Genomic DNA, 13,083 nt, shown 5'->3' with positions numbered 1-13,083 from the left:
TCAACAGCATCCAATTGTTGTAAAAGGGTTTGTGAATTCTGTTCATAAAATGGAAATTGGGTGAGGGGATTTGGGCGAGAGGATGAGGGGAATGGTGGTGAGGATGAGGAGGGGGGTAAAGGAGTGGGGAGGATGAGGGAGTGAGGGTGAGGGGATGAGGAAAAGGGGGGAGTTAAAACAGTCTGAAAGATCAACTGTATAGAGATAGTCACTGATTGCCTCGGAAGTACTGGACGAAGGTGTTTTGGGAATGGAAGCTGGCCTTTTATCCTGCCCAATAAGGACTTTGCCCACCTCCACTCTTGCCTCAGGCCTGCCACTCAGGGTCTGGACTCCCCAGAAGATCCCATCTGCTGTTATTCTTGAAACGGAGGTGGATCATGACTGCATGATTAGTTCTGCCTCCCAATTCTCACCTCCAACATGAAAATCCAGCCCAGATTGTTCAATGTATGGAATAGATTTCCAAATAGATTAATGAAAGCCTCTAGGCCTTACTTGAACCCACTCCAATTGATAAGTTTGCACTGATTGAGCGTAGTTCCTACCAGATGTGACCCTAGGACATAAAACCACCCCAAATTTGCAAATGTTAGTAAATTGATCAATGGCACTCTTTGAGAAGCAGTGTGATGTATCAAAGTGGGTGGGGCGGAGAAAGACTATAGAATCTTCTTGGAAGGTAGGAATTTGTATGGGCCAAAACGTCTTCCTCACCTGTAACTACCATATGATCTTTGGTAAATTCGTCACAGCATTCTTAGGCTATGAAAATGGGAAAATCAGTCTGGATTCCCAGTCCCAATAGCTATCCATTGGTAAATGCTAGAGGGTGTGTGTTTGCAGGTATCTGATAAGGACAAATCATGGTTGACTATGAAGCTCCAGCTTGTTGAACTATCTTCCAACAACCACTAATTTGCACTGTGGGTGTACCTACATCACAGGGCATGCAGTGGTTCAACAAGGCAGCTCACCACTCCCTTCTCAAGGGCAATTAGAGATGGGCAATAAATGAAGGCCTATCCAGTGATACCCACATCCCGTAAATGAATTTAAAAAAAATTAGATTCACATGTTAAGAATGATCACGGAGCCAAGGACTGGAAAGACAGGTTGCCCCTGCCAAACCATAGGAAGATCTAAATTGTCTCAGTGCCTGAGGTTGACCGAGAACCAATGCTGCAGTGAAAATGCATTTGCTCACAAGAATTGTGAGCACATCGGTAAAGATTTATTTTGGTTAGTAATGGAGTATATCTTCACAGTAAATTAAAATCTCTGTTTTTATTGAACTGCAATATTTGAACACAAACGAACGAACATTATCAACGTATTGGACTAAACTCAGAGCTCATTGTCAGTGATCAGAAGTGGTTTATTTTCAATTTGATTTGAATCTCTTTTAAGAGGAATATTTTGCCTGAGACATACCTGTACATATGTTTTCTGAGAACATTGTACGACTTCATGGTACCAGGAAAACAAATCTTCCAACGATTCGGTAGCAACATCAAGGGGCGGTGCATCCGGGGGTAATTTAGGTTGAATAGTAAACACAAATGCCATCCCGTACATCCCATTTGCTTGTTTAACTGTTATCAAAGCAAGCAACACTTCAGCTTTTATGGTTTCCTTCCATACAGGAACTCAAAGCCATTAGAACAAAGAAAGACAATTAAACAATCACAAACTTTCATCATTGCATCTCATGGCCCAAGCTCATACGTACCAACAGAACACTTGGCAAGCTCCACAATTCCTCTGCATATTACTCCTAGGGGGTTGTCTTCCGTTATCTGAACAATAAAATAAATGAAAGCTCAAGGGAGGCACCTCCAAGCTTTTTAAAACCAGTTTGAGACCATTATTAATTCAGTTGACTTGAGTTGTACTACCAAGACTGTGAAAGTAACAGTAATGGAAATATAACAAATAGAAAGATCCATTCTCAGGGTAGCACTGGCATGCTTACACAGAGAATTGGGACCAAATTAATCAAACTACAAGTACCATAACTATATAAACACAATTACTAGTCCAATAAAATATACCTGGCTGCTAAAGTCTTCCTGGATTTCAGCATCTATTTCTTCCACGTAGTTGGCTGGAAAAAACTTCTGTACTTGGTCTCCATAATCCCCCTTCCACCTAAACATAACAGGTATACAGAGTTATGGAATTTCTCGAGTAATCCTGGTATATTGTTTTAACTTTTTTCAACAGGGTGTTTGCTGAGAGAGAAAACACAACAATTGAGTGGGTGACCCTTATTCTGTGGCTCATAGTTGAAATTCATATATGGCACAGAACTGTAGCTTCATCTACTGCTTTAAAGTCTGAAATCAATTGACTATTAACACAAGTGTTCATCTATCTGAAACAGAAGACTTAACATTTAGGAATTAGTGGAGACCTAAGAGTCATTTCAAGTAGTTTGAAAAATATCATAAACCAGCCGAACAAAGCTTTTTGTTTATGATAAAGTCAAGATGGATGTCTAAGGTCCACAGTGTCAGACGCCAATGGAATTGAAAAAAAAAGAAAGAGAGAAAACCTGATTAATAGAATAGCCATCATCTGAGCTCCAGGATGATATTCTGCTCCTCCAAACTTATGCCACAGAGTGGTAAGACAGAGGCTGTACCATAGGGAATCACTGAACCAGATATTGGAACCCAAAGCATAAATATTGGAAGTCCCGAGTTTATGAGAAAGCGTCAAGGAGACTTTTACACAAGGTCAAACATCAAATGACTAACAAAGAGAAAGAAAGAAAGAGCCTGCATTTATATTGCATTTTTCCGTGACCTCTGAATATACCAGAGTACTAGACAGCCAACGAAGTGCTTGTGAAATGTTATCACTGTTATACTTTAGGGGTACAGTAGCATTGTGGCAATGTTACTGGATTAGTAATCCAGGGGCTGGGACTGATACTCTGGGGGTATGAATTCAAATTCCACCATGCAGCTGGGGCAATTTAGATTCAATTATTAATAGATCTAAAATAAAATGCTGGTCTTATTAATAATGATCCTGAAACTATTGGTTCATGGTTAAAAAAAAAAATCTTGCTCCCTAATGTCTTTCAGGGAAGGAAATCTGTCACGCTTACCTGGTCTGGCCTACACATGGCTTCAGACCCACAGCAATGTGGTTGACTTATAACTGCCCTTTGAAATGGCAAAGTAAACCACTCAGTTGTATCAAACCGCTACAGAAAAAAAGCATTGTGGGTGTACCTGCACTGCATCGACTGTCGTGGTTCAAGAAAGTGGCTCACCACTACCTTCTCAAGAACAATTAGGAATGGGCGATAAATGCTGGCCTTGCCAGTGACACCCACATCCCAAGCACACATTTTAAAAATGCAGGGAATGTGGCAGTCAATTTGTTCAAAACAAACTGAGCTAATGCCCAAGTAATTTGTTCTTGTGGTGATGCTCGAGGGATTGGCCTGGAAAAGGTGTCCTCCTGGCGAAGGTAGGAAGAGTGGGTTGCTTCGGTTTGGGTGTTGGAAACAGATCAAAAGTGTGGCACAACATCTGTGGAAAGGTTGGTTGTGGCAATAAGTGCCAGCTTTTCGACTCTCTGAACTGATTTGCAGTGCCAGAAGAAATGCAATGATCTCACCAGCACAGCTAAGGTAAGTGACCTGTGCCCCCCTGACTCTTCTTCCAATGTCTATATATATATCTTTATATACATCTATGTTCTAGGATAGTACTTTGAACCTCTGACACCTGTTCTACCTAGTGTCACCCGCTACATATAAATGTTTATTTGTCACAGTACGCCATACAAAAGCAAGCCTTCCTAACTAACCATACCTATTCTTCCTTGACATTCTTCCCTTAAACTGTTAACTGGTTAAAATAATCCTGGCAAATAATTCTCTTCATTAGCTGAGGGAAAAAAATAATTCTCACCATCCTTGATCATGTTTTTTGACATTATGGATGATGGCACCTCTGGGAAAATTCAATTCATCTAGTTGTGGACTCAGGTAGTGGTACAAAGCTTTTACTGAACCCTTTGAATTAAGAAATGAATGGTTAGCACTACATAGAAATTTAATTACAATAAAGTGCATTGGTTATTAGTAGAGTATAAATAATAAGTTTTTAAAATTTCTTCTTTCACAGGATGCTTAAATTATGCAATATATTTAAAATTGCAGCAAGGAATGTGACATTTTAGCAACCTACAAAGATCAAAATAATAGTATTAACATTGCAAGCAGTTAGTGTTACACATGATTACCTTTGGTTAAACCACACCGCACCATATTTCTCTGCAATCCAATTTACAGTTGCCTCTAATTACACTACTGACCTCATCACTAGGAATAAACTCATATTTCAGCTAATCTACCTTAGCCTGTGATCTGCTCCCTGAACTCATGCATCACTATGATCCCAATGGCTTTCATGCACAATGCAAATGCAAACTTTTACCCAAATATCAATAGTTCAGACATGGTTCAATGTCTCCTCACCACACTTGAAAGGACCCAGCAAACCATGGTCCACATAACCAGGAATGATTTTCAGCAAGACCGACAATTCAGTTCAACAACAACTGTACTTTTAGGAACAGGAGGTTACTTAACCCTTCAAGCCTGTTCCACCATTCAATGAGATCATGGCTGTTCTGTGACCTAACCTCATATACCCGCCACTGCCCATATCCCTTAGTGGAGAACAAAAATCTTTTAATCTCAGATTAAAATGAACAATTGACCTAGCATCAATTGCAGTTTGAGGAAGAATCCATCCACACGAGAGTGTCGCTAATCCACTGAAGCACCTCTCAAGGGCCTATTTGTAGTTTTGGGTAGGGTAGGAGCAGTAATTCCAGTCCTCACTGCGTTCCTGCCACAGGGAGCAGAGGGACATTAAGTGCTACTGCAGCCCATAAAAGGCTACAGCTGGTTAAAAGGGGAACATCACTTTTTGAACAGCAGTGCCTGTCAAAAACAGCAAAGGCTGGGAGGCGGGCTAGAGACCAGTACCTGGATGGAATCTTAAATAAATCTGTGGGGGCTTTGGTGAATGATTATTTAAGAGATTGATTTTTAGGAACATTGGGTTGGAACAACCTCTACACAGTTGGCACACAGTGCAGGGAACAGTTTTAATGGCTTCACAAAGATGGCCAAGGTAAGCCAAGGCACCTTTCCCATCCTGTATCATTGATGGATGCTGCACTTAAATCCCTTGTTGTTATGCTGTTTTTCTAATGTTATTGGGTGTCAAGGAAATTCACTTATGCAAAAGGGAACCTCTGCATACACAGAAAAATCACAAATACTCTATAAACTCACAAAGGCTATACCTAAGACTTCAATTAGTTCAGTTCAAGGGACAATACATCTGCACTTCTCATTAGATGGAGTACATGTATACATAGAGGAAAGTAAGTCAACGTTTTATTACAGTTGTGTTCTGTCCCTGCAAAGATAAAGCTGGCATGCAGTCTTTGAAAGAAAGAACACCTGAAATTGGGCCATTTGCCTCTTTTATATCAGACCAACAGTCTCTGGATGTCTGCCGGGCCCCCAAGCAGTTGGCAAGTTTGGGGCTGCTGTATTGCTGACAATGGCCTTCAGAAAGCCTAACAGAGTAGGGTGGTGGGGGAAGGGGGAGTGGATAGTGGATCAACTGGGTTAACAAGGCGGTAATAGAAGGCCACACAAGAGAGAGGGGCATGACCAGAAAGGGGACAAGGTAGCGAAATGATCAAGGGCAGGGGCGAGGTGGCAAGGTAGAGATCAAGAGCTGAGGTCAAACAGTGGCTGACAGCAGCCTGTGGTTTTAATGTGAAGCTGGGAAGAGAACTACTGCTCTTCCTGACTCTGCATTCAGGCATTTTCTTCAAACATAAGGCCTGTTTGCTGCAACGTACGTTGGTGCCTTTATTGACCTGGTTTTCCTGAATGCCGCTTGCCCAGTGCTCAGTATTTCAGTTTTCCACTGTGGAACTTACTCTAGTAAATCCAATGTTGACTTGCAGCAAAATTTAATTTTGAGTAATTGTACCACGGTAATGAATTAATTTAAACCCATATCTATCTCCTCAGTTGCACATGTTGATTATTTATATACTGACAGTTAATAACTGCTTCAAATCAAATTGCATTTCCTTTGCTGTTTAAAAATTAGTCTGCATGTGGATTTGTGTCAAAAGAATGGAACTTTATCACAGTCCATAAAGTAAGAGTAATTACTGGCCTGATTCTTACTTTTCAAAATCATGAAACGGTATACAGTTTCAGTCGATACTGTACAAATATTCAACATTCACAGTCTAAATATAGTGCAAATCTATTAAAACAGAATTAAAATACTGATAGAACCAAAAAAACTAGACAGCTGGGAGACATGATGGATGATCTGCAGTTGAGCATATTTTTGATGGATGGCCATATCAGTCTTACTATTTTCTGTCTAAATAGCTCCTTGCGAAGGGCCAGGAAATAGGAACCATTGTTCCAATGTAACACTACTTTCTGGCTCAGTGAGCAATGCTGTTCTGCTCCAGGAATAATTACTGGCTTTAATAAAAACTTTCACTGTGTGGTTACATTCTTTTAAATAAAACTCCTTCTGATTGAGAATTAAGCTAATTCTGAAAAGGGATCTGCACTGGAGTCTGGTTTTACTTGAACCAAAAACAGAAAAAAACGCTGCCAACACTCAGCGGGTCAGGCAGCAGCTGTGCAGAAAACAGATGTGGTCATGTTTAATGGGTGAACTGTCAGCAGAACTGGTTGTAGTTGCTGTGTCTTTGGTGTTGCTCACTTGATCAACGAAGAAAGCACCATATATCTTAACTTTTTTATTTCGGTGTTCTCTCTCGGAGTTTGGAGCACAGGACTTCTTCGATGAAAAGGTATTGTTCCTGTTTGGTGCACAGTCTTCCAGGGCCGGGATTTTTCATTCGTTGGGCGGGCTCGGCGGGAGCGGTCGGGAGCCTGACCGCCACCGGCGATCGGCTCCGCACCGCCATTTTATGTGGGCGGGCCTGAGTAATATGCGGGCCATCGTGCTGAGCGCTACCTGTGCGGGCGGGGGGAGGAGGGAGAGTCAGGTCCAGTGCTCTTTCGCGCATGGAGCTGCCTCAGGGATATTAAAGCACTTTTTGAAAAAATAAATAAATGCAATAAAAATTTAATGAAACATGTCCCCTCATGTGACTAAGCCACCCGAGATGGGACATATTTCTATTTTTCAGAAAAGGTTTTTATTTAATTCGTAAAAGCTTTAGGAAACCTCATCCCGCTTGTGGGTGAGGTTTCCTAAAAAACGCTTAGCCTTTTCGCCTGCCCACCGACCGTAAGGTTGGACGGGCAGCATGAAATTCAGGTTAATGACCTGGCTAATGGCCTTAATAGGCCTATCAAATCATCGGCGGGCGCGCAGCTGGCCTCGGGCTGCGCCCGCTGAACGAAATATCGCGCGACTTAGCGATGACGTTGGGACGTACGCCCAAAGTCATCGTGTGTCATTTAATGTCCCAGCGTGTCAGGCGCACGCCTGCTCGCCGAATGGAAAACTCAGCCCCAGGAGTTGGCAGAGTCAGAGGGCAGATTCCGAGGGGTCTCGCAGCAGGGCTAGAACTTCCCTGCGTTCACTCCAGTTGCTGGAGGAAATCCTTCAATGGAAAGTTCTGCAGAGATTTCTTACTAGATTCTGATAACTCGCTGAACATGGGAGATGCAGCAATTGAGCAGAATAGTGACAACAGTAACTTAGGGACAGCGTTCTCCCTCAAGAATCTTACAAAAAAAAATCAACTTCCTGATGAGGTATTTTAGGGTGCTGGCAGCTAAAGCACAGGTTATGTTGACTGGAACTAACTGGTTTCAATGTAGGCAGATGGCAGAGTACTAGAGGGGAAAAATCAGTAGTTATGAAATTGGATTTGAATCTAATGTTTTGTTAATAATGCAATTTTCACAGCCTCCTCAATGTTCGGTTAAAATATACTAATGCTAGATGAATGCCGCTTGCCCAGTACTCAGTATTTCAGTTTTCCACTGTGGAACTTACTCTAGTAAATCCAATGTTGACTTGCAGCAAAATTTAATTTTGAGTATTTGTACCACGGTAATGAATTAATTTAAAACTAGTGAAGAAGTTGGGGCCTTGACTACTGCAGAGACCTGCACTATCATTCATTTCAGGTTTTGGACAGAGGTTAGAAACTCCCGAACTAGATTTTTGCTTTGAATCCCCTATTCCTGCCAACCAAAAAGGAGATTTATTTAATACTTATGGCAGAATCTTACCTGAGCAGGTGCCAGTTCATTCGGGTCCACATAATTTATACCATAGAGACTGCCATAGTCTTTTTCCTGAAAGCAGACCAAAAGTTTCATTATACAGTATATAGCAGGTTGTTAAATGGATAGTTTCAGGGGCATTGTGGTGAGGCCTTCCTTTTGCATCACCTTGGAATCCTTTCAAACCCCATGCAGTGGTTTCCCTTCCTCATGGAATAATTGAAGGAAAACACAGTGCGAATCTACACATCAGCAAGGTAGGCTAATCTGTACCTGCCAGTGATAATGCCATTGGCTCTTAACGGCAGGGCACAGCCATACAAGCTGGAGACAAGTTCACAGAAGCACCTTGCTATGGTGCACATTAAGCAGCAAAGGGGCAAGTCTCAATTTTGCTAGTGAATTCGCGGATGTAGGTAATTCAAGAGCAATCTTGAGGTAATCTAAAAGGGTTTGCCGGCCAGAAGATAATTACAAAATACAAGGTCTCAATTACAAAGAAGAAATAAAATGAAGTCATCCAGTTACGACATGTTTGAAGTTGGACTCTCGTCCACAATCCCAAACTCAACAGTCTCCATTGGCTGAGCTTTTCTCTAAGATTTGAACTGCACTACTAAAGGGAACACTTCACAGATATGCCTCCTTGAGAGAGAAGGGTGAATTGTGAGGCTTAGGTCAGTCCCTTCGCCTGGTTGCGCCTGGACTGGCATCAAAGGCAGCCAGTAAACCGTAGGGTTTAGGGTCTTGCTTTTTCATCATTCTACCTAAAGCAGGAAGCATATCAGCAATAATGTACCATATAAGTGTAAAAAAGGGTATGAATTTTTAAGTTAAGGAAAACAAATAAACACCTACCGCACTGTAACGCTCAAGCATCTTTTCCGTCACTGGGTAGCGTAGTTTCATTTTTCTATATAATGGGTGTTTTCTGTGATAACTGATCAGCTCCACCAAGCTGTCAAACTCTGCCGAGGTCCCCAATATGTACTTTCCTTCTTCATAGTTAATGCGGCAATGTTTAACCTTACTTTCAGCCCTAGGGAAGGCCACAGTTTTAAAATGGCTTGGTTATGGATTCTCTTCACACTCCATGTATACGTTTATTTTAAATTAATTTTAGTAATGGTTTGTAATCTTACCTGAAGGTAATGGCGTATGAATTGGGGTCGTCACGCTTTCGAACCAAAAAGGCGCCATCTCTAGGTATCCTCATAAGCATGTCCTCAGCTTCTCCTCGACTTAGATTTTTATAGTACCATCTGAAAATGCCAAAAAAAAGGGATATTGGCCCAGATTTTGGGGTTAGCAGCAAAGGAGCGGTGCTCACAGCTGACCTTGAAGAAAGCTGTCCACAATCTAGAGCATTGATTTCCCCCATTATAATGCTGATTTCAATCTGACATCATCTGTAGGGGATTTGTGGCATCCAGCAACAGTGATGTCATCAAGCAGGCTAAGCAGCCAATCAGATTGAAGAATTCTCACAGACAGCAAACCAGGAAATGGAATGCAGAGTTTGTAATTCACTTTTTAATCATTTTAAAATAAAGTAAAGATTGGGACATACACATGACATTAAAGTAGAAGCTTAAATATCAAATAAATGTTTTCAAAATAAAAATATTGTAAAATTAATTTAGTAATTATTATTTTTAAAATTAATTATGGAATTTTTTATCATGGAACATAAAATTAGAAGTCCACACCTGTAAAATTAGTTTGAGGCCAGAAAGGTTATTTAGCAGTAATTATGCCTTAGTACACTATTAAAAACTCACTTTCACCTCATTGAACAACACTTTTACCTCATTCAACAAGGCTTAAGATTTTCAGTGGTTTTCACAGCAAAAGATAGTATGTAAAAGGTTGATGTTTACATCAAATCACTGATTCTGTGGTGATTGCAGGTGTGAAGACTGCAGTGGTTCACACTGTGGTAGAGTAAGGTGTCACTGACCACAGTTTCCAGGTTTCTGTTTTTAACTGTGCATGTGTGGATACCAGGGGCAGGGTTTTGCCCTTGGCAGGGGTACTTAGCTGGGGCAGGTGGGGGCAGTCAGGAAGCCGACTGCCACCCGCGATCAGCACCCCACTGCGATTTTACACGGGCAGGCTAATTAAAGCCCGCCCAGCGTGGAACACAATGGGCAGCGCTCAGTGCTACCTGTGTGGGCCGGGGGCGGGGGGAGAAGAGTGAGCAGGCCTAGCGTGAACTTCACACATGTGCGCAAAAGAGTGCTTCAATCTCCCTGAGCAGCTCCGTGCCGCAGGGAATTGAAGTGCTGTTTAAAAAAATGAACAAAATAAAAATGTTATAAAACATGTCCCCTCGTCTGTCACACGAGCGGGGACATGTTTTTAACTCAAGTGCAAAATTTTTATTTTATTTTTATTGGCTTTAGGAAATCTCTTCCCGCCCGTGGATGAGGTTGCCTAAAAAGTGCAAAGGCCGCTTGGCATTTTCGCCTGCCCCACCAACGGCAAGGTTGGACGGGCAACGTAAATTTGAATGTAATTACCTTGTTAATTGCCTTAATGGGCCTTTTAATTGTTGGCGGGCGAGCTGCCGACTCCGGCGCGAGCCCGCCAAACAAAATATTGCAGGACTACGCGATGACGTCGAGCGTCATTTTATGCTTGGTCGGGTGTGCGCGTGTGCCCGCCCACTCAATATTCTGCCCCAGAAGTCACTGCCAGTTTTTCACGGTAATGCCATGAATTCTGGCAGCTTCGCCATCACTACAACGGCAAATTCCAGGCCATTGTTCCATTCCCGAGGCTGAGTGTTTCAAAATTCATCGAAATAAGTTGACCAGTTGTATTATCTCCAGCCAGTCCGTTTTTGGAACTTTAATTTTGAGATATGATGATGAAACAGAAAAAAATCTGATTTTTGATTCCTTCATTATAAAAATTATATACAGTTGCATACACAACTGAATCTTTTTCACATGCGCTGTTTTATTTATTTCTCACATGAAGGATTTTGTGCCTGTATGATTAGGTCTATTTTTTTTGCATGTGCAGAGTCATTTTAAAAAAACACATTAGTTTTGGCTTAGCCAAAAGTGGCCAACCAGGGTTCAAGCCCCACCTAGACAGATGAGATCAAAATCTCCTCTGCTACTGGAATAACTTTTTTTAAAAATCAAAAATTACTTAAAGGACCCATAGCCTAAATCCAATTTTTCAGGAGGCCACAGAACAAAACTATCCCAAACTTGGCACTCAATTAGCAATCTCCCTGGCACCTGCCCAACAAGATGGCAATGTGAAGAAAACATGAGTTCTCTTTTTCATTTATAGGCTTTAAAAAATATCGAGCATTAAAGACAATGACTTTATGGATGATACCAGTCTATCCCTCAACATCTAAACAGCAACTCAGGAGCCAGTCGAACCAAGTCTTTCTTGAGGCCGTTTGCGCTTGAAATGCATCCAGTGTTGTTAGAAAATAACCAAACAATGAAATATTATACATTTCCAATGTACATCCACTAATTGCTATGCTTTTCTCTATTCTTGACACGCTTAAGTTGACAACACAAGTTCCTACTGGAGTACTTACTCTTGTGATTCATGAGGATTTGGGCTAGGTACTGCTTCGGTTAAACGTAACTCAAATTCACTGCATCGTAAAGGCGCACTCTGATAGTGTTGAACTAGATCATAGACATTGTTGAAAGTTAAATTATCAGTCAGGAAATATTTAGTGCTCTCTCCAACTGTGCAAGAACGTATGCGACAATGCTGGACTCTTCCGTTTCTCCTGGTCAGATAAATGCAAAAAAGAAGTTAGATTCAGAACGTGAGCTTTTGTTTCTAGTTCAATCTTGGCACAGCTGGCGCAACTTTATTTTTGAACATTTCTTTTCCCCATGTTTTAAATCCCCTGTGTGTTATTTAATAAATAAGTAGGCAGCTAGGCTACCTACTCTAACACTATTCTGGCAACATCTGTTAGGAATAGTCATTTGGTTGTGCAGAACTTGAGTATTCCTGAAAAAAGAGATTTTTTTTGTCAAAGCTTTTCATCTTGCACCCATCAGGACAATTTGCAAGAAAATGCCAATGTCAGAGGAAACAACAGATTTATACTGTATGAGAAGAGAGTTCTGATTGGTTGGCAAGTAGGCTCTGATTGGCAGATGTGTTGTGCATTCGCCATGAACCTCTACCAATCAGAGCCCACTTGCCAACCAATCAGAACTCTCTTCTCGTGGAGTATAAATTTGTTGTTTCCCCTGACATTGGCACTTTCTTGTGAATTGTCCTGATGAGACGAAAAGCTTTGATAAAAAAATGTATCTAATAGGAGCTACACGTGCCTGAAGTGACTTGACCTCTCATCATCCATGTCTTCGCAGCAGGATGTAGGCTCTGTTCAGCATCTTCAAAAGCCTACTTGAGATCTAGAACTCACCACAAATGAAATCATGCTGAAATCCTGAGACTGCAGCTGTGTACTACAGAGCATTAATAGAGGAAGAACGTGTGTTTATAAAGCACCGTTCACTACCTCTGGACGTCCAAAACTGCTTCACAGCCGACAATTAATTCTTTTTTTAAAGCGTAGTCATTCTTGTAATGCTGGAATAGTGCAGCTGGGTTGTCTGAGTCTGATTTGTTTTAAGATACAACTACATTGTAGCTTACATCATCTTCCATACATTTTCTCTCTATTCCTAACTTTCAAGATGTTGCTGACACCTGCTGGCAATCCTTTGGTACTTCATGTACTTAGTGAAATTCAGCAGGCATGGCACAACGAAGGGTAACATAGGGTGAGA

The 13,083-nt window shown here is 41.4% G+C and overlaps 1 protein-coding gene across 1 annotated transcript in view; it reads right to left on the bottom strand.

Annotated features, from left to right (window-relative positions):
- Nucleotides 1-13,083, bottom strand: part of plcg2 (phospholipase C, gamma 2) — a 189,345-nt gene that overhangs the window by 22,979 nt on the left and 153,283 nt on the right. Inside the window, exons 17-24 of the mRNA XM_078544554.1 lie at nucleotides 11,862-12,062; nucleotides 9,433-9,552; nucleotides 9,149-9,329; nucleotides 8,297-8,362; nucleotides 3,933-4,036; nucleotides 2,055-2,151; nucleotides 1,733-1,799; nucleotides 1,435-1,595 (exon numbers count right to left, since the gene is read on the bottom strand). Of these exons, the coding sequence (XP_078400680.1) occupies nucleotides 1,435-1,595; nucleotides 1,733-1,799; nucleotides 2,055-2,151; nucleotides 3,933-4,036; nucleotides 8,297-8,362; nucleotides 9,149-9,329; nucleotides 9,433-9,552; nucleotides 11,862-12,062 (997 nt within the window). The remainder of the gene's footprint in view (nucleotides 1-1,434; nucleotides 1,596-1,732; nucleotides 1,800-2,054; nucleotides 2,152-3,932; nucleotides 4,037-8,296; nucleotides 8,363-9,148; nucleotides 9,330-9,432; nucleotides 9,553-11,861; nucleotides 12,063-13,083) is intronic.

This window comes from Cetorhinus maximus, chromosome 6 (genome assembly GCF_964194155.1).
Source record: "Cetorhinus maximus chromosome 6, sCetMax3.hap1.1, whole genome shotgun sequence".
Taxonomy (NCBI): domain Eukaryota; kingdom Metazoa; phylum Chordata; class Chondrichthyes; order Lamniformes; family Cetorhinidae; genus Cetorhinus; species Cetorhinus maximus.
Note: the sequence above shows the minus strand (reverse complement) of the source record. Positions and strands in the feature narration are given on the sequence as shown.